Source organism: Scomber japonicus, chromosome 20, assembly GCF_027409825.1.
Source record: "Scomber japonicus isolate fScoJap1 chromosome 20, fScoJap1.pri, whole genome shotgun sequence".
Taxonomy (NCBI): domain Eukaryota; kingdom Metazoa; phylum Chordata; class Actinopteri; order Scombriformes; family Scombridae; genus Scomber; species Scomber japonicus.
In genome coordinates this window covers 11,279,401-11,301,233 of record NC_070597.1, presented here as the reverse complement: position 1 = coordinate 11,301,233, position 21,833 = coordinate 11,279,401, and the positions used below count along the sequence as shown (strand labels likewise).

The following is a 21,833-nucleotide window of genomic DNA, read 5'->3' as shown; positions in this document are numbered from 1 at the left end:
TTTAAACCTTATTTGGTATAATTCTCATGGTTCTCATGATGCAGTGGAAATAGATTTAGTACCTGGCAGAAAAGAGCCATTATATTACAATATTCTGGAGAAAAAATAATCTTTCACAGAGGGAAAATCACAAGTACACCATTCAACCAGTGAGGGGGGGGAAAGTATAAGATGTTTAATCCACCAGAAGTGGCCCAAAACCCATAAGAAGGAAACCACGAAGCATGACTCCATCCATGAAACTGCATCTGAATGGCTTCATATCATGCTTACTGGGATACTCAAAAGCCACATTCGCTGCCATCCATCTCTACTCTGTGCTCAGTCAAACAGGTGAATACTGGGATGATTATAGAGGGGGACATACATCAGGTGAGCTCAGGAGAGAGGGGTCTATCCAGGACCTCCAGACAAAGGCTGTTGGCCCGGATGGTCGTATTTACCTGCTCCTGATCTAGGCATTAATTTTGTCTTGGGGGATGCCGGTTGTTACAGCCGGAAGAGTTTGGTTCAGGTGGCTGCGTGAAAGAAGCACATGGAGGCGGACATGCTGAGATCAAGAAGGGCCCAGAGTGGGACATGCTGGACCTTTTTTACTACTACAGAGCACAGTTAGTGAGTGGGCAGGGCATCAGGATCCATAGCAGAGTGTTGACTTCATGGATTCATTTACTATGCCAGCTTAATAAAAATATACATTTAAACAATCATTGTAGAGGAGCAAATCAAGAAAACTGAAATAACATGGCACTTTAGGATTTCCTATTTAACACAGAAAGATGAGAAAATAATTGCAATAAAAGCTAATCCTATAAATAAATAGTAGTCCACTGTATAACATGCTAACCACTGACAATCTTACAGACAAATTAGCAGAAAAACCTTTATCGTTAGCAGTCTGCATGTTCAGTCCTTACCTGTAGGCAGCGCCGTTGAGCTCAGGGTGAACACCTGGTTGATCCATAACAGCCCAGGGTGCCGTGGTGACAAAGAACTCCTTGTTGACGCAGTTTCTTAGGCTGTCAGGGATACGGCCTGTCATATGAGCAGAACCCCAACACACACACACACACACACACAAACACACACACAAACACACACATACACACACATACACACATACACACACACACACACAGTTAAAAGCAGCAGAGCCCACCAGCATGAATCATTCATGGTAAAAGGCCATAACTTGTTACAGGGGATGAGCGGCCAGAGGACGCCAAAGTGTTAATGAGTTCAGACTGACAAACATATCAGGCCTGGATACACAAATGCAAATTAAGACCATTTAACAATCTGGATGTTTTCTGGGAGGCCAGCCCTCAGGCTCTGCTCTGCTGTGCATCAGGAAGCTAATGATGACATCTATTAAGAGGCCCAGATTTAATAAAGGCTGCCCAGGGCCTATTGATGTGGAAATGTGACATCTGGGAAAGAAAGACGTGCAACAGGTCACATAGTAGACTGTGGGGAGGCGTGAGGGCCCAGGAAAAGGGTAATTTAATGTTGTATTTGTCAAGAGCTGTAATAAGAACAGATTTAACTTCTTTTTTTTTTTTTTTTTTTGATTGCGTACCGGTGATGGCTCTTCGGATCTCAGTGGCGGCAGCCTCTCTCATCTCCAGAGAGGCCTGCTCACTATACCAGGCTGTGTGTGGTGTGCAGATCAGGTTCGGAGCGTCTTTCAGAGGGCCCTGAGCAAAACTACACACACATACACACACACAAGAGCGGGAAAACAGAAAGAAGAACAAAATTACAAAAATATATATCATAGAAGAGACTGAGAAAAGGCAAAAAAAAGAAGCTATTTTTTTGTCTTAGTGGATTATGGTGTCGAACATTAGACCATTAGAAAATTACAAATAGGTTTTTAAATGAATAGGTTTTTTTTCACAGGATGTGTAAACCGTAACATAGATAATATGTGATGGAAATGCAATAGAAGTGCATTTGTCAAATAAATGACACTGACCACGAATATCCAGAAATGTAGAAACCTCACAGTCACACTTATTGTCACAGCTTAAAAGTTGGTGCATGAAAATATTGCGAATTGTTTTTCCCTATTTAGTTTCAGGTAAAAGTATCTAATAGGACAGAAATGAAAACTCCTTCTTTTCTTGTGTTTTTAGGTCAATCAGTCAGCTCATTTATATTCTAGTTTCTTAAATGTTTGTGTACAATCTGCATGATAATTGTCTGAAAAATACAGCTAGAGGGAGAAAATGTCAAATCCTGTTATTCACAAATGCCACCATCTTTCTCCTCCTTCTCCACAGCTTCCTTTTCTCTCCTCTCCTCCTCCTCTCATGTGACACTGAAAAACAGATCTCCCCCCACCCCTCCTCCTCCTCTTCATCATCTATCCTCGTAACACCTCGTCTGATTGTGTGTATGTGTGTAACGCCTCGGCAGCGCCCTGAATCAGTGTCATGTCGCGTGGGATGGAGGGCCAAAGTTATGAAACACTCCCCTGCTGACATATTGGGTCAGTGGAGCATTAATGCAGCGCAGCCAGCTCCATCAGGCTGAGTTTCAGTCATCTCAAGCAGCCAGTCAGCGGAGCAGCCGGCCAGAAACAAGCAGCCTCCAAAACTCCCTAACTGCCCCTGATGCGTGAACAACACATCAACACCCGTTACCCTCTGAGATGGGAAATATTGTTCTCAGAAAAGGTGGAAAAGTGTCAGGCTGTTTGCCCTCTGGTGAGAGACGGAGTGGAAACTGAGATGGAGTTCATAGCTCAAAGGAAGATAGAGTGATGGAGCAGCAGGATGAAGGCAGTGATGGTGGTGTTTTAGTGAAACAGGTCAAGATTTGGGGGATTCGTTAAGAATGAAATGTGAAAACAATTCAATCTTAGTCTTTTTTACTATTTTACTCAATTCAATTTTTCTAAATGTAGATGCTACAGTGTCACCATCAGGACTTCATTGCCACAATTTGGCTCCATCATTTTACTTTTTTTTTTTCACAAGATCAGGATTGAAGAAACAAAACTAATAAAAACAAAAAGACATGTTCCATATAATAATGCTGTTTCTTTATGTTATCATGCAGACTCATTTCCATAAAGAAATGACTACAAAAGGCATCATTAATCAAAGTGATTTGTTAAAACACACTACAACACTACACACATGGATTGAATTTGCCACAGATTGTAGATCATCACCTCATAAATTAGGTAAATGTTGACTGAATGTTCATAGTAGTATTTCCAGACTGATTTCTTTTTTTTTTGGCTTATTAGTCTACGTTAAAACAATTAAAATAATGACTAGGCACAAAGATGATCCACAGTAATCTCGTGGGTGGTAAAAACAAAAACAAATACAGTATAGAGTTGAAAGTTTTTGTTAGATTTCCAGCAAAAAGATGGAATGGAGTATTTTTTCCACAAGGTTGTAGTGTATAAATGATTGTCATCAGTTCAGCTCACAATTTGGAGAAAGTTGCAGTGTTTAAACATGTGTGACTGATTATAAACAACATTTAAATCTTTCAAATGAGCTGTTTCACATTTGGAAAAAATATCTTGATAGAGAAAAGTGCTTATACGCCTAAAAAAAAGTAGAGGATACACTCTTTGTTGCACCTCACCGCACTCACCATCCAGCAGCTTCTCTAACACTATTTATTTTCCTCTGACAGGAATAAATTAAGCTCTCCTCCTGAATTCCATTACTTGCAGGAGCCTCTTAGAAGAGCATGAGGTGTCTTTAACTTGTCATATGTCTGCCATTGTTTCTACTTGCCTGTCTGTCTCTTCGGCTGTTTAAGGTTCTCTGGCTCTCTTTCTTTGTGTGTGATTTGTTTCTTTCCTTTCCTGCACACCCATCTATTTCCCTGTCTGTATGTGTCTCTCTAAGTGAAGCAGCATTTATCTGTCTGGCTTTCCTTTCTCCTCGGGAAGGCTTTTCTGTGTGTGTGTGTGTGTGTGTATATACACTTACGTGAAGGGCTCTGTCTCATGGACATCCAAGGCGGCTCCACGTATCCTGCCCTCCTTCAACGCCTGGGCCAGGGCCTTCTCATCCACCAGGCCTCCCCGTGCGGTATTGACCAGGAACGCACCCTGACGCATCTGTGGAGCACAAGACACAAAATGCAAACCAATCAACAGAGAAAAAATACAGATCTGGTTTTTTTGTGTGTCCGTCAGCCTGGCATCTGTTTGATCTAAAGCGCAGCATCAATCTGGATTGGATGTCTACATTTAAGGGTCTTAAAAATAAAAAAAAAGAAAAAAAAAGAAATTGGTGACACCTTTGTTGCAACCTGACACCTGAAAGATCTGGGAGACAGACAGCACCTGGAAAAAATACTGTCAGATGTGGGATAGAGCACAGTCTTTATCCAAAACCAAGAGATGAAATGAAGGATGAGGGATGAGCTGAATGATGAGGCAGCACCACCCCTTGCTGCTTGTGGGGGGAAAAAAAGCAGACAACAAAAGTGTAAGAGGGAGGAAGAGAAAAAAAAATCAAATGAATATGCTCAGAAGAAAGTAATCCCTTAATCTTGACAAAAGCTGAAATCCAGGGGCATGAAAAGCCTTTACGCTGGCAGGCAGTCTTTTATTAGGCCTTGGTTGATTTGACACACACAGAAACACACAAACATGTGCACACACGTTTTTACTTTAGAAGCCTGAAAGCGACTGCCAAGATTTTTGGTGAGGAAAGAGACGAAAGTGTTCTTTCACAGCAGCACTTAAGAGGCAGCTCAGAATCTTAAGCTTTGGAAAAACAGAGAGTTAACTAGGTTAGGCTATTACCCCGCGCTCACTTTTCTGTATGTCTCTTCAAATAACTCACAAATCAAGGACGGACAGAGGAGGCACATGAGAGACAGAAAACAGAGAGTGGCAACATGGGGAGATATTGACGAAAGATGAGATGCTTCTTCAGTCGTTGTAGTTCTCCTACTTCCCTGCAGGTGTCACCCCAGGCAGCGCCTCGGAGTGCAGTTATTGACTCAGAGAACGACGCTCTCCCCTTGCAGTACTCTCAGCCCCCTGCTGTGCAGCCTAGTCGATATATTTGCTGTAGCCGTGGGCTGGCGCTAATTGCATTTGACAGAGCAAAAGAATGAATTTGTGTCCAGCTTTGGTGGAGCTTAAGATAAAAAGCAGGGAATGTGCAGGCAGAAAGGCTGCTGCTGTTTCCTCTCGACTCCCCCCTCTCTCTTTCTACCAACTGTAATGCTCTTTAGGACAACCTCCAGGCTGACAGAGTAATAATACACCAGCAGCTCTGCTTGTCTACCTGCTAAATAGCACTGTATTAAGCCCAGGTCAGGTCACAGCTGCTCAATGGTATGTTCGGCTCTGTCGGGATGACATGTCTGGTGTGTGTGTGTGTGAGTGGATGTTTTAAAGAATGTACCTGTTTGATGGTGAAGTCGTTGATGAGGTGGTGGTTGTGTTCGTTCAGGTTGCAGTGCAGGGAGACGCAGTCGCTCTGGTAGAGCAGGTCCTGCAGGGTGTAGACGCGCTGGACGCCCAGCGAACGCTCCAGGCCGTCCTGCAGGTATGGGTCATAGAAGATGACGTTGAAGCCGAAAACCTTGGCCCGCACCGCCACAGCCTGGCCCGAACGACCTGAGGGCAGAGGCAGAAGACATCCAGTCAAACTCAGGAGAAGAGATGCTAATAGCTACTGTGGCTTAAAATAAAAAGCAAATCAAACTTCAATATATATTTGACTAAATATTACAAAGCGTAAAAGGGTTGTGAACACATCATTAGTGCTGCATAACATGAACGCTGCTGTTGAACTCACAACGCTATGACTGAGAAAAATAAAAACAAGTTTCCTGGAAAAAGTTCTGATTTAATTGTGGTGTGAACATACTGTAACATCTAACAAATACAGCTGTAAAATTCTTACATAACCCTACACCCCCCCCCCCCCCCCTCCCCACAAAAAATTTAAAACAAGCCTTTCATTTTTATTCCACTGGTTTACACTTGAGAATGATTGCTCTGCCGCAACATCCTGTTTCAACAAAAGGAATTACATCATTAAGGAAGTGAAGAGTTCCTTTTTGGTGTCTATAAAGAGCTGAAAAGATATGTGTTGTTGATAGAAAGCAACTGATTAATGAGGGGATAAGTGGCGGTTTCATGTTGGTGAACTAATTTTGCAAGCGGAGGACAATGTGAGGTAACTAGTCTCTCGTTGACACTGAATCTGAGGTGTATAAGCGTCTCCCTCGCTGCCATTTATTGTTAAGGCTTTGAGTCTCCCCCCTCTGTTGGTGGAGATGCTCATTCCTGCTCAGTGGCCGCCAAGAGAGTGATGGGAGAGTTGAGATGTTGTTGCTGGTGAAAAGGATGGATAAGGTCCTTTACACTCTCAAGGTCCTCTCTTTGTGATGGAGCTCTTAGGCTCCACAGCCGAGGCAAATCACTCTCTCTTTTATTCCCTCCTTCAATCACAGCCAATAGAGACGGCGGCATAAAGACTCAGTGACAAAAGCCTTGTAATACTTAGTTAGGCTGGTCATGGGGAATACTATTTAGTGTGAAAAATGATTTTCAGCAATTACACAGCTGCAATCGAAAACATTTTTTAATCAGTAATTAATCTGTGTCCATTATTTGATTCAATTAGAAATCAACATACCCTAAGTGATCAAGTCTTGTAATGGAGTTTTTTTTTGGTGTATACATTTTCCTCAAATTAGCCCTATGTATCTCTGCTGTTGAGTGATTGCCCATTATTATATATAGCACAGGCATGAACTTGTTGAATTCAGCTGCTGGTTATAAGTGAAGGTTGGAGGAGCGATACTGACAGCAGCAGCAGCAGCAACAGCAGGGGAATGGGTTTTTCCAGTCGGTTTGAAACACACCAGGTCGCCTTGTGGCTGCAGTGAAATCTGATTTACTGAAGCTGCTGGGATGGGAGGGGGGTAACAGTCAAAATTGGCATCTCTGCCACTTCTGAAACGATTTTCTGCCTATGTAATTGTTGGAAAATTGGTGTAAAGTGGTGAGTTTAGGGTTAGTTTAGGGTAAAATCACTTTGGTTTTGTGGGACTGAGGATAAAATTAAATCTTTATAGTTGATGTTTTAGGTATCTGAAAATATCTCTATTAATTCCTAATTTGACTGTAGCTACACTGGAAGTACTGGTAAGAGGGTTTTTTGTGGCTTTTTCCTTTAATATGGAATCACCCAAGAATCAAAACCAGTTTCTAGCTCCTTTCTTTTCTCCTTCCCTTCCCACAGCAATCAATTCTACTGACAGACAGCACATAGACTGTAACCAGAGGCTCTAACACACACTCAGGTTGATCTGAGTGTTTCAGTCTTTTGCAGCCCACTCTCTGTAACAGACTTTTGCTTTGTGTAGCTCATTTATCCTCAGTCAAAGGGCGAGGACTGCACTAAATTGCGAGACCAGACCAGAGATTTGTGAAAAGAAAAAAAAGGAAAAAAAACCTCTTTCCATGCTGGCTGCGCTGTGGCAGATGTGGCGGTGAATGGTCAAGGCTGACATGAAGGAAAGAATGCAGATCCCTTTTTTTTGTTAAAGAATGTTTTTGTGAAACCATCTATCCAGTGTTAATCTGTACAGCAGGCGGTCAGTAGATAGTTGGCTGAAATCTTGTGCGGTTTCATTGGATTGTGTGTGTGGTGCCTAACTAACTAACTAACCAGCTAACTAACTGACTAACTAACTAACTAACTAACTAACTAACTAACTAACTAACTAACTACTAGAGTGGAATCGATATAATGATGTGAATAAATATATTTTCTATTATTGATATATATTATTTGGAAACATATTGATGTTAGTTTTTAATAATAAAAAGCACAGAATAATTCATTAATTTGAACAACAGAAAATAGTAAAGGTATTGCAAGATCAGATTTGGCTGGAAACTGATTAATGATAACAGTGAATCATCTTATTTATATAACAAATCTATGTGCCTTATCATGATCATGTGACCTTTCAGGTATCAAATAACTTTACTTATTTGTTGCAATACTGCATTGTGATGATATTTCTAAATAATAATCAGACTGATTCCCTAACTGTTCTTTTGTCTAGAGGGTTGCTTATGTACACATCCAGTCATGTCTCTGGTCTGCTGATGAATGTAAGTAAAATATTCACTCTTCTATTAACTCTGATATATTTGGCTGTTAAGCAGTTAAATGCTCCACTATTTTCACCATCTTGTTGCAAAATTTGTCTGCTATTCAGTGCAGTTGGTTTTTAGAGCTTTTTCACTGAAAACAGCTGCCTGCTGCGCCTGGAAATGGCACTAATGAGAGCGGAGAGACTAACTGTGTGTTCAGACTACCAGCGACAAAGCAGCAGGCTACAAGTCATTTTCAATGAAAACTACAAACTGACGCCCGACACTTGTCGCTGTGTGACAGGAGTGATGCATTACTAATCAAAGTCGAGCTGGCCTCAACTTTTCAGTGCTATGATTTTGTTTCACCATTTCCACTCTCCTTCTCCCACCCCACACCTCCTGTGCCATTCCTTCTTGCCGTTAGCCAGTCCTGTGTCCAGTTTAACCCTACCATTTACATTTACTGTGACATTAACTAATAAAATGCAGCTTGGTAGAGGGTGGCAGCTATTGCAGGAATACCATGTATGTATACATTTTTAAATGCACAGTGACTAGCTGTGGTGGTGTGTAATTTATCAATACTAAATCATGTTATTAGCTATTAAAGATCAATCATAAATTCATCACTTCATCTGAGACTCAGGGACGATTTGGCTGGACAGGCTTGGCTGTTTTGTAGTGTGAACACCACGAATCTAAACAGTAAAGTTGCGAGCAGGAAAATCCAAACAAGCTCTGTAGAGCTGAGGGGAACTGCAGAGGAACATGACATGCACTACAAACAGTCATTTGATCTACTGCTTATATAAAGATATTGATTATAGCAGCTTTAACAGGTTTTCATCATAAGCAGTAATCATCCTTTAAGCTGACAAATAACCAAGACAGAAAAGACGACTTGTCCTGAGTAAAATTATTCCCAAAATCCCAAATCAATTGTAGAAAATAAAGTAAAGCGCTGACAAGGATTCTGTGGATTATATGAGATCATTCACAAAGAGAGGGATTCAATTTATCCTTATTTCTGAGGCTTTCTTTCTGAAGAGTGATTGATGGTCCCATTTTTGCAGTGTAAAACTAATCCAGGGAGTGATAACTAAATCAATACTATTACATATAAAATAAGAAATGATGAATGAATTCTTCAAAGAGCCCAATGCTGATTTTAAGAGAGTAGAGACTCAAAAAGGCTGGCAAGTCTGGTGCTTGAAGTGATCTTCTTGAGTGTATTGTTGCCCCAGAGCCAGAGGTTGTTTTTTTTTTTTTAAATCCTGTGTATTTCCAGCCTGCAGAGTTGTGCAGCTGGCTGTATGTGCAGCAGAGTCCTACAAACAGACACCAGGAGGCCCTCGCACTCCCCAACCTCCCGCTGACAATGGACATTGTTTTGAAGACGGCCTGAGCCAGAAAGACTGAGAGGGGAAGGCTGGAGGTGGGAGGATTGGGTGAGAAAGAGAGAGATTTGGGGGGGGCACTCTCATTGCCAGGACCTGCTGTTTGGGCACAGTAAGTCTAGGCAGCTGTCTGGGACCTGAGGGAGGGAGGAGGTTGTGTGTTTATGTGTGTGTGTTTGTGTTTGTGTGTGTGTGTGTGAGTGTGTGGGGAGTGTATGTGGACACAGAGATAAGGTGGCACTCTGGAAAGGCTTGTGAGAAGACAGAGCATCTGTCAGCCCAGTGATGTTGAGACAGGGCAGAATGACGCACAAACACACACAATCAGCAGTAAAACAGGTGGAGAGGGGGGAAGCACACTGTAACACACAAACAGGCAGAATCCAGTCGACCATGAGGGGCCCCGATTATGGCAGGGCAAGACAGCAAGGGACCACAGTGACAGAGAAGGAGAGTCGAAAAAAAGAAGAAGAGAGAATAATGGAGATATAATGGCGAGCATTAGAGTGGTGGGGATGAGAGAACAGTGTGGCAGAGAAAAGGAAGCCAGCCCGGAGGGAGGCGAAACAGACAACCTTGAGATAATCTGTGGGACAGGCGGAGGGAGAAAAATAACCTTATCAGGCCAGGAAAACAGAAGGCACAATGAGTGGCAAGAGGATATGAAAATGCAGTCGGGAGAGCAAGGAAAGGGAGCAAAAAAAAAACAAACAATAAAAAACCCGATAAAAATAAGATGAATAGTAAAATAGAGTTGTAGATGGAAACTACAAAGGGTAAATAAAGGGTAGTAGATAAGTGAGGAGATGATATTCACCAAAACCGATAAGTCCCAGGGTTTCACCACGGATGCGGGCGGCACCGGATGCCACCTCGCGGATCTGCTCCACGCTCTGGACCCGCGTGCCCTCCCGGAGAGCCTGGTAGAGCCAGGTGTTTCGCCGGTAAAGGTTAAGGATGTGGCACAAGGTAGAGTCTGCTGTCTCCTCCACAGCCGCCGAGGGAATGTTACACACAGCGATGCCTGGAGAGACGGAGACAGGGCGAAGAAATCAATATCAGGATTTTAATAAGAACATTCTTCTGAAATCAATTAGAGCTTGACCTACGATTTGTTATCTGATTTATCTTGATAGAGAAAAATGTTACACTAATTACTTTTTTTTTTTTTTTTTTTTTACATCGGTGAATCGGTTGGCTCACTTATGATATGTGTAACCTGTTTAAATACAATATCACCACTTAAAGATACTGGGCTGTTTGCTGATTAGTTGTTTAAACTAGTTAATTCAGGTTACGTTAGGTTACATCACTAACAAAGTCATAACATATACATACATAATATATTCTAATCTATTTGCACCTATGAGCACATGCATAATAAAACATCCTGTCAATATCTCCTGCAGCAGAATGCTCATAATTTTGTTGCCTCCCTGACCTCACAGTACTACCTTGCCTATCCTCCAACAACACAAGAATTTTTTTTTTTTTTGGTAACACTTAAGCACTTCTGCCTGCCCTCGCTTTCCTCTAATGTCCTCATCCCACTCTGTATCTCACAGTAACAGCACAGCCGTCTCTGGACAGAAAAAATAGCCAGAGCCTGCCTCAATCAATGGCCCCTTTTCTTCTCCCAGAGAACAGCCGTCATATCAGCACCACCTTCTCCAGGCACGATAGCTTTTGACTCCAGCGTTGTGAGGCAGAGCGCCGTCGGTGAGTGGGTGGCAGTTAGACACAGTATCTCATATTGGCAGGGAAATGGCAGCTTTGTCAACTGTAAGGGCTGTTTGAGCCACCATCCTGCTGATATAAGCCTGGGTGGTGGTTCAGAGGCAAGACTGAACTCTACTCTCTCTGTATGTCTTTCCTTTTCTGTCTCTTTGAACGTTCTGGCTCACAGCGGGGTGTCCAACCTTCATCTGACTCTTTAATTCATTCTTTGATACCGTTGTGTAAATCTATACGGCAAAAAAAAAAACAAGGAAGCGGTAAACAAGAAGCCCCCCCTTTAGGCAAAATCACTATCAAATGTGTGATCTTGTTTGACCTCTAAATGCAGCGCCCACTTTGGCAAATCACTGCACTTTTCGACATACCACAACACCAGTAGCGTGATGAATCATCCCCTCTAGCTTTACCCAAATCTGATTGGCAGCGCCTGAGGTATCGCATGTGATTAATGGAGAAACAAACAATCAGACAAGCGAAAAAAGCAGATGCCAATTCACACTCCTCCCCATGAAGAAATCAATACGACATTGGATGAGTTCAAAGCACTGAAAGTCTACTGAGATCTCAGCCATTCTCTGAAATGAAGAAACAAATAGGAATGGAACAGAAGAGCCCCCACACAATATACATTTTATCCATATGTGACGCACATACGACACTGCAGGCATGTTCTTTCTTATACACAACAGCACTATAGACTACACACTGATGAGAGAGTTCATACCAAGCTCTCCAGCAGCCTTGATGTCGATGTTGTCGTAGCCGCTGCCGATGCGGATGATGATGCGTAGGGCTTTGAACTTTTCCAGGTCCTCTCTGGTCAAGGTGATGGTGTGGTACATCATAGCTCCCACTGCCTCATTGAGCACCTGCAGACACAACCATTACATTCATTACATTTTGACATGATGACTTCATATTCTGTGAATCAAAGACAACTAAAGTGTTTTTTTTCCCTGTCTTTAACGGAAGTATTTAATTCATTCATTGATTCATGCCTTCACTCATTTCATAGTTAAGTCCATTCAATCATGAGGTTCACGCAACATGGCTATTAACCCATTAGAATTCATAGGAACCCATGACAATCACAAGATCACATTCCTTTCAGAGAAGCCATGAAAATCACATGTCTGGCATGACTTCGGACACTCAAGATAACGTTTAAGATTTCACAGCGAGGGGAACTACAGACATCACATGGTCACCAGCAGCAGTGACACACACAGTCCCTTTTACAGACACGCGGTAGAAGCGGAACAAGTCATTATATTGTCTGGTAGGGGCCGCAATTCTGCATGGTCATCACAGTTGCACTCCGTGGGTGTTTATGGACAAAGGATCTGGCTAATTGACTGGACAGAGAGGTCAATGCAGCCACTGATGGCACCTAGGGTCAGCAATTAGGTTCAGTCATGGGCCCAATCTGTCAGGATCTTTCATTGCAGGGACATTAACTGGTGCAGCAGTAAAGCAGGTCTATATGTTTTCTTTATTTCTCTTGATTTAACAAATTATTTATAACACTGTCAAGGACTGTATCTTACGAGGGAAAATGGCATTAAAGACACCATTTCCGTCGGACTGCCAATCATTTGCAATTCTGTTATGGTTATATAGACTTAAATTATGGAATTAACACATTAAACTTAAACACATTGGACTTATGTTCAAATATACCTCTCCTCTCCGTGTGAGGGCAGTATTCGATGTACCAAGGTATTTTATACTATTTATATATTGTATACTACAATATTGAGGAACATTGCATTTTTTTTATAACCAACAGTAGACTTGAGGGAAACTGGTTTTGATGTAAGCTATGAAAGTCCAAACTTTGATCAGGGGGTCAAATATTTTTTCTACAGGCCCTGATTTGACCCAGGGGCTATTATTTGCCTATGTATGCCCTGAGATATGATAGCACTATCACACACTAGCCTTTTGAACCATTTGCATCCAGTCAGTTACATACATTTCTTCAGTGGCAAAACACACCTTTCCACAAAATCAGATAATACAACAAAAATTTAACTGGGCCAAATTATAATTAACTTCATAAAATGTCTTAGTTTTGATAATGTGGATGTAGTTGTTGGTTGTAGATTGTATTTCTGCTACTAGTACTACTAGTTGAGCAGTAACTCTGTACTTGCATCTGCTATTGCATTGTCTGTCAATCCTGGAGAATAAATCATCCTGTTGCACAATTCTTCTCATGTGTTTGTCCTCATAACATGTTTTTCCATCCTTTACTCAACTTGATAGGCATGTTTGTACTCAGCATTTTTATATCATTGTACATTGGATATCCTTGGGTTTTGTAGTGTTGGATGGACAAAAAAAGCTGCAACTTGAGCTCTCATATCTTGAGCACCATTTTTTTTTTTTTTTTACATTTTTACAGTCTAACCATATCATTGAAACAAAATACTAAGAGGCAATTTGCATAAATAGTCATTAGATGCAGCTCTGATCTTAACACTGCAGTATGCATTGTGGCTACAAGTTAGCAGAGTGGAAATAGAAACAGTTTCTCCAAGCCCAATGTGGAATTTTTGTTCTCTCCCTCAGAGCGTAAATTACCAAAAAATGTACCCACGAACACAAAAAGCACACAATTCTCATATCCAACTAATCCAATCCATTTAGGTAGAAGTACACCTGGCCTACATATAGATCCATCTTGAGCCAAGTAATCCAGAGATAAAAACATTTACATGTTACAGCTCAGGAATTATTAATAGATCTTTCCTTTAAATTGCCAAAACATACAGAGCTTAACCAATAACCACATGGTGGCGCTGCTGAACCCAAAGCAACAACAATTAAAATCAAATCACTTATTATTTTTACTTTGGCCATGGCATAGTTTCCCTCCAAATGTTATTAGAAAATCTTCTGATACATTTTTGAGATCAAACAAATGGGTGAATTTGTGTTTGATACATATCATAAAATGAAACATTTGCCTCAGGGCCAAAAGTACTAATTAATTCAGGGGGACGTCACTGTGAAAAGCTACTCCTCTGTCACTTGAAGTGGACAAGGTGACCTGGCCTGTGATGCAGTCTAATGGTGATCTAAAGTATTCTCTCTCAGTATCAGCCACAGCTCCTGTCCGCGCCTGAATAACAGCTCTGCATTCACCTCCAGCCAAACTGCATTAGCTTTACTGTGATTAGCAGATTAGCTCTGAATTTCCATACTGCTTTTATTAGAGCCATGTCCCGGCCAGGCCTTCAAGATACTAGTTCAAGGTTAAAATGCTCGCACGCACACACACACACACATACACACACACACACACACACACAGGCACACACACACACACACACACACACATACACACACACTCTTCTTCCTCTGGGCCAAGCCTGAAGGTCTAGTGCTGTTTTTGAACTGGAGAGGGAGTCTTTTTGCATGAGCAATTAAGCTTTTTTGAGGGGAAATCCACTCTAAATGCAGTTTATTTTAATGGAAATTCTGACCTAATCTATATTCCCTTCTCCACTGTAACCAAAGCCTTGCTGGTTTTAACATTATCATTTCGGGTGATGCCTGAGCTTTTCTGTCTAGTGGCGAGGCCCCTTTCTGGTTGGGGTCAGCATGAAAGATAAGAGTATACTATGGCAAAGGAGTTTTGATTTGGTGATACACGTACTTTACATTTTTTGTGTATGTGTGTGTATTTGAGGGTGTGTGTTTGACTCTGCGGCTTACTGGGGAAGGATTTTATGGCTATGAGGTCATCCCACTAGTGAGCAGGGTGGATGTAGTGGCAATGAGAGCTGGATATAAAGCTGAAAACAGACTCCACCTGGTAAAGGAAAATGCCAAAATGTTGCTTTTTAGCAATATTTAGCACTTCTTTAAAAGGGTGACACGGTCATAGAAAAAGTATTAAACACTGGCAAGCAACACCACAAAATAAAGTGGAGTATGTGGTTAAGAGAAAGATACAATCTATTATTTACTGCGCCTTTTAAACCCACTTCAGCAATGAAGCAGTGGTGCAAGTAAAAGGGAGAGCAGTTTTTTTTGTGAAAATGAGGCTGACATGGCAATGTAAAGCTTAAATTATTAAAAAAAACTCTACATGCCAATAATATGGAGCTGTAATCTTAACTACTGTAGTGCAGAAACAATCAGTCAGTTAACCGTCTCACTGATTTGTTGTTCAAGTTATTTTTCTGCCAATGTTTTTTGCCTACAGCTTTTCAGACATGACTATTTGCTGTTTTTATATGACTGTATACTGTATCATAGAGTGATACTTGGACAAAACATTTTTACAATGTCAGCTTGCTCTCTCACATCTAGCAATTGTCACCCTTTTCTGACATTTTTACAGACTGTACAATTGCTTACGTAAATGGTCATTAGTTTCAGCCCTGATCTTGCCACCACAATTGGATGAACAGTCAGGCAGTGTTATATGTGATAGGCCAATCTTGTCTCTATGCCACATGGGCAATCATCCAACCTTTACAAGCTGCATGTGACTATGAGACATGATGGCTGTGAGGGAGACAAGGGATCGTCGACCTTGGATGATGATGTTGGAGCGCAGGTGCTGAGTGCATGATTTGGTCTCCCTAAAGTGGTATTGCAACTTGATCTTGATCAGTATTCTCCTGTGTGTTTCATCACGCCCCTATCACCCGAGAAATAAGGGATTACCGGGTAGAGGAACTGACATAACCTCAGGCCCCTTTCATATTCCACCCTTGACCACCCTTTCCGATGAGTTCCTGTTGTTGTCTGGTGAAGATGGAGGCGAGTGTGGCAGCTGGTGTCTGTCCTGACAACATCATACTGAAACTCCCTGAGTTATCAGCACTGCATCTCTGCATACACCGCCGCAGAAAGAAGAGATTGGACATTTTCAATCTACACCGCCCCTCTGGGTATCTAGACTGCAAGTTATTACGGTGAACTGCTGAATATGCTGGCGAGGTGAACATTACAATCATGTTTTTCCTGATAAGACAGCGTTAAAACAAACAAAAAGCTACCCGCTCCCCCTCTTCTCCTCACCGCCCAAGGTCTTTGATTGAATTGATCTCTATGCAAATGCCTCTTTTTTAATATGTCCCATTTTCATAAAAACAGCGAGAGGAAAGATGTAGCGGCTCTCACTCCGTCTGCAGATGGAGAGATAGCACTTCGGTGATACCCATCTCCATGGTCATATATTGTTTTGCAGCCACGGTGCTGCATAAAAAGCAATAAAGAGGCTCTACAAGCCAATGTAATTACACTGCATCCCCGCCATACAAGACTCTCTATTAGAACAATGGCACTGATGTAGGCATCGTGCTCTGTGCCACAAAGTGATATTAAATCATAATGAAGCCACTATATTTTAACTGCCGTGTGTGTATGGGGCCAATATAACGCTCTTCACATATCGGCACTGTGATAGGCATGAAGGAGAGAGGCAGACATGATTGAGTGGCAGACTCTATCGCTCCATCAACTTTCTGCTGCTCTGATGTTGAGCAGAGTGAAAGTGCAGTGCAGTGAAGTGTGTGTGTGTGTGTGTGTGTGTGTGTGTGTGTTTTTTTCTTCTCTACCTTCTCGTGAATCTCCTGTGTTGACTGAGCATCACAGAAAGCGACAGTCGCCAAGTCTTTAAGGATGGGCATCTCCACGGTACAGTCGCGCCCGTCCAGCAGCGCCACCAGGGGGCGCGGATGCATAGGCCCGTTCATGATTTGGGGCCGAATACCTGTAGAGACAGGTGGAGAAAGAAAGGAAGATTAATTTATGGACAGGCAATTCATTGACTGTCAACCCTTAACATTAATTAGAGGCTGCTTGTCATCTTAGTCATCACTGAGCTTTAAGTCACTTCACCCAAATTACAAAAATAACTACTCCCAACAGAGGAAACAGTTGCTATGAAAACTGTTTACATATCTTTGGAGTATTCTGAGTAACCAGGGCGTTGTTCCTGTAAAAACATGCTCCTGTTAAGTCTGTCAGATGTCTCATTTTTATTGTATTGAATATCTAAAAACCCTGGCACATTCTCAAACCCTGGCACAAATCAAATTGCATGGTTAGACACTTCTACCTTTGAGTGATAGAATATATGTTTTATATTTTTTATCTTGTCGCATTTATGACACGACAAAATTGTGAGAGGCAACCATGAAGGGTATTATAAAAGATCACACACAAATAAAATAAGTACCGATGAAAAGACAAATGGATAAGTCTGCTAAAACCCTACTGAAGAAACACCAAATTTGCAGAGAATAAAATTACAATATTCAAGTCAAATTCTTAGTCTAACAATCACCATGTGATACTCCTCCTGTCTGTTGGAGTCAATTCAACTCTGTTTACTTGAATAATAAAAGACTTAGACATTATCTACCTGCTGTGTGAGTGTGTGGGTGTGCAGATGATTTCACTTGTGTGTGCACACGTGCTGATTAGGATATAGTAGGAAGCAGGGCTTCTCTGAACTAACAAGTGTTACTCAATAAATCAATGCACCTACTCAAGACTGGATTAGACCACAGCCTCACTTACAGGAATCCTCTCGGTGTCATGGCTTCCAAACACTTAGATCACATACACAAATCTGCACATACACAGGTATATGAGTGCAGGCAGATAATAATATACAGTAGCGTGTATGCGGGTGCACTCACACATGCACTCTATCATACCAAGAGGAACATATTCCCCTGTGTGTACGTATGACAACTGCACTCTAATGTACATGCACTGCAGTTCTTATTTCTCAGTTCAAAGAAGAGGATCCAACACTTCAGCAATGTGAGTGGAACCAGCAGCTGTGGAATGGAAGAAGAAAAAAAAATTGGGAGCTACACCTTTAGAAATGAGTTTTGCTGCTGCCCTGCCGCAAAAGAGCCATGCATCATTGAAGGGGAGAGCATGAGAGAAAACGCTACAAGCCTGAAACAAACCCACAGCCAAATCGCATCTGCACTTCAGTGTACTTGACAAAGTGTGCGTCGCAATTCTGGTTTTGTCTCCGTGTGTATCTTTCTCCTTCCCTCTCGATGCTTGCGCCTCACTTAAAGTGAAGAGAGCAGAGAAGAGCTGAGATCCCCAGTGGGCCGACCTTCTCACACATCCCACTGAAGAAGACGTGTCGCGCTGAGAAGACAGACAATTACGAACACTGCTTCATACAATGTTAACAAGTGAGAGGCATCAATATTCATGTTGCAGAGCAGCTTGTGGCTCAGAAGCCAGCCAGTGGAGTCATAGACCTGAGAAGGAAAGCAACTGTTCCTTGTTGAATAGCAGCACTCCAACACTGCACAGGTCATGATTTTCACTCACAGCTAGCAGCTATGGATCTGTCCAAGCTGACAAAACAGGCCAAAAGTCACTACAGACATGACCTACAACAGCAAGATCCCCTGTGGATGTTGCTATGTGATGTCATGACATCACTTTCTTATCTGGTATTTTCTTGCTCTCTCCTTGTTTGCTGCTAAGATCTGTATCTGCATGCTTATGTATGACCTCATCCCGTGCGCGCAAGTGAGCGTGCATGCAGGTGTGTGCATCTGTGTGCTCTTATCCTGAAGATTACGATGACGTCAGACTCCGGGATCGAGATAAGGAGCAGGGTGGAGGAAGGGAAAAGGAGAGGGGAGTAGAAGTGGGACATGCTCTGTGGGATTACAGCAGCAGAGGAGGCTGATTAGGAGAGATAAAGTTGAGATTAGGAGATTTAAGACTGAGAAAGTTGTGTGTGTGGCCATTGCATAGAGAGGCTAAAACACACAGCGGGAAGACAAACAGGTGGGCGGGGAGAGAGAGAAAAACAGTGAGACAGAGGAGAGCGAAATTAACACGTAAAACGAGCATGCATAAAAACACATTAAACACTGCCTGTTAGCCTAAAGAGCTCTCGGGAGACTTATCAGAGAAGAAGACGAGGAGGAGGATGAAAGGAGGAAAAGAGAGCACATAAACGACAGGAAAGAGACGCGCAGAAAGCCCAGCTGACAGAAAGTGAGGAGTCCAGCAGCGCAGTCTCTCAGGGCAGGGGGAGGATCGGCGCGGAGGTGTCATCTCCCCTGTGCCTTTCGCCTGTTGTCATGGTGATCACTTAACAGGCTTTGGCTGCCAATTTTAATGCACTTTATTTTTGGCACCGTTGGCATCTGCACCGAGAGTTGAGGTCGGAGGCGCAAACGCCCGTATCCTCCTCGCACTCACGGTGCAAAGGGCGGAGGAGATGTTTTTCTCTCCTGACAGACAGACAGCCGCCTCCACCCCTCCTCCTCCTCATCCACCACCACCATCACATCCCTTCCATGCCCACTTATCACACTCCCTGTTCAAGACGAGTGACATGACGGCGGCAAAGGTGAGGCGTGGCGACTGAGCTGTCTGGGCCACATCTGCAACTGACAGCATATTGAATATTAATGGAGGCAGCTGGTAAAGACTGGGCGGTGATGATGGAGACCATTACAGTAAACTGAGTGTGTGAGAAAACTCGCACAATTAGCACCTGACTGTGTCTATTAATATAAAAGCGCTGAAGAGAGTACAGACATTTAATGACCAACAAGTTTGATAATGAATACATTTTTAAAGGATTAATGCAAAATAAATTTGAATTGCAGCTTTTCTTTGTTTTAAATCATTGTACATTTATATATCTTTAAATATCATTACAGTCATTATACGGTAAGTTTAAATCTCCAGGTTGCAAATTGGTGCATTGGATCAAAAATGCTCAAGGAATACTGCACACTGTCCATCATTTGACCTCATCATATTAACATGTGTCAGTCATTAGACCTTCATCAGGTAATAGTCATGACAAAAAACCATTGAGCTTTACCTGAGTACAAGTGATGGACAGCATGCAGGACACTTTGCTTTCTTTATAAATGTAATTCTGCATTGCTTCATTCTTGGCCACTATGGGGCAGAAAAAAAACATTTACACAAGCTGACAGCTCTAAACCAATGTTATTATGACTAACATAACTAAGAGTTATTCATTTGGATTCATGTTTAAGTCCGTGTGATGCATTTTCACTCTCCTTTTAGCTCTGCTATCTTCAGCTGCTAGATGTTCTAATCCCCATACCAGCTAGTTGCTACCTTTGTCAGTTGTTGCTTGGCAGGTAATGTTCATTGCTAGCTCAGACTCAATTATAAATGTGCATTAAGAAGAGCTGCAGAGTTGAGTGATTCCAGCCCTGTAAGCAACCCCTTTTCACATCACACAGTCATCTGATTGATAAAAAAAAATACTGATTCATGCAGGTTTGTAACATGCAGCGCTCTCTTTGCCTCGCGGAAAACACTCACAACACCTGTAACCCTCTCTCCCTCTCTCCCTGCTTCATCTAACCGGTGCTTGTATCTCACAGATTATAGACAGCAGTGGGTGTGCAGGTGAGAGAATGATGCAGCAGAGGAGAGGAGAGGAGAGGAGAGGCTGGCAGGCTGCTCTGAACCCTCAGGCAGAAGTTAGACAGGCTGAACTTCATGAATCATCCACTAGGTTTCTCTTTCGCTCCCTGACCTTTCAGTCTGTTCCTCTCTTTCACTCTCGTCTCCTCCTCCGTTACATTTCGCCATATCGTCTGTGGTGCTATATTTTTTCCCCCGGATCTCTCCCCGTACGATAGCATCTTCTGACAGCTTCTCCTTTCTGCTGATGTCTACCTCTGTATCTCTGTTTGCTCATCATGTATCTGCTTCTCCCTCCTTTATCTCTTTTTCCACGTAAATGTATTCCCCCACCTCGGCTATCATTCCTCAGCTGTCTTCCAGTAATCACGGCCCCTCCTTTCTCTGTCGTCCTTTCCTCTCAACTGTCATTCTTTCTCATCCCTTTTTATCATTTTCACTCACTATTCATCAAAATCTCCCCTTTCCCTCTTGTTCTCTCTTTCCTTATCTCTGTCTTGCTAGAAGCCAGAGTGTGTATGCGTGTGTGTGTGTGTGTCTCTTCCTGTGTGACAGATTGATTCTCACTCTGCTGATTTTGATGGAGAGGAGATAATGTATTCGGGCAGGGGAAGCAGAGAGGTGACAGGCAACAATCCACCTGTGGTAAACTGACAGCATGTACATCAAACCAGTCACAACCAGAACTTGTGGGTCTGGCAGCTGCATAATACCTCCACACCCGGTTCTGATAGGTAATGCATTCATGACAACCCTCTCAGCACCATTCCTTTGAACAGCATACCTGTGATTTTAGAATAGACTATAATATACAATCATCTAGAAATAATGTGCTGTATATAGCTGACTAAAATATTAGATATACAGTATGGTTTTTAAACTGTGATACATAAAAAAAATCTAGATATCATAGTTAACATAAATTGGAAGTGATATTTTTTAGGCATTTTACAAATATGCAGATTTAAAAAAACTGTAATCAATGTGCCAACGGCATTTAAATTAGTATATTTTTCAGTGTGATGCAGGTTGTAACTAGACGTTTAAATAGAGTATTTCAAAAGCTGTGGAAATTGTTTTATGTTACCAAGATGTCCAGTCGACATTTTGCCATTTTTTCAAATTGTGGATGAAAAAAAAGCTTAAAGAATAAC

The 21,833-nt window shown here is 42.1% G+C and overlaps 1 protein-coding gene across 2 annotated transcripts in view; it reads right to left on the bottom strand.

Annotated features, from left to right (window-relative positions):
• ctbp2l (C-terminal binding protein 2, like) overlaps positions 1-21,833 on the bottom strand; it is a 56,229-nt gene that overhangs the window by 2,944 nt on the left and 31,452 nt on the right. For both annotated transcript variants that reach the window (XM_053341425.1, XM_053341424.1), the window contains exons 2-8: positions 16,827-16,981; positions 11,972-12,116; positions 10,328-10,534; positions 5,397-5,611; positions 3,963-4,093; positions 1,580-1,707; positions 918-1,035 (exon numbers count right to left, since the gene is read on the bottom strand). In XM_053341425.1, the coding sequence (XP_053197400.1) occupies positions 918-1,035; positions 1,580-1,707; positions 3,963-4,093; positions 5,397-5,611; positions 10,328-10,534; positions 11,972-12,116; positions 16,827-16,981 (1,099 nt within the window). The remainder of the gene's footprint in view (positions 1-917; positions 1,036-1,579; positions 1,708-3,962; positions 4,094-5,396; positions 5,612-10,327; positions 10,535-11,971; positions 12,117-16,826; positions 16,982-21,833) is intronic.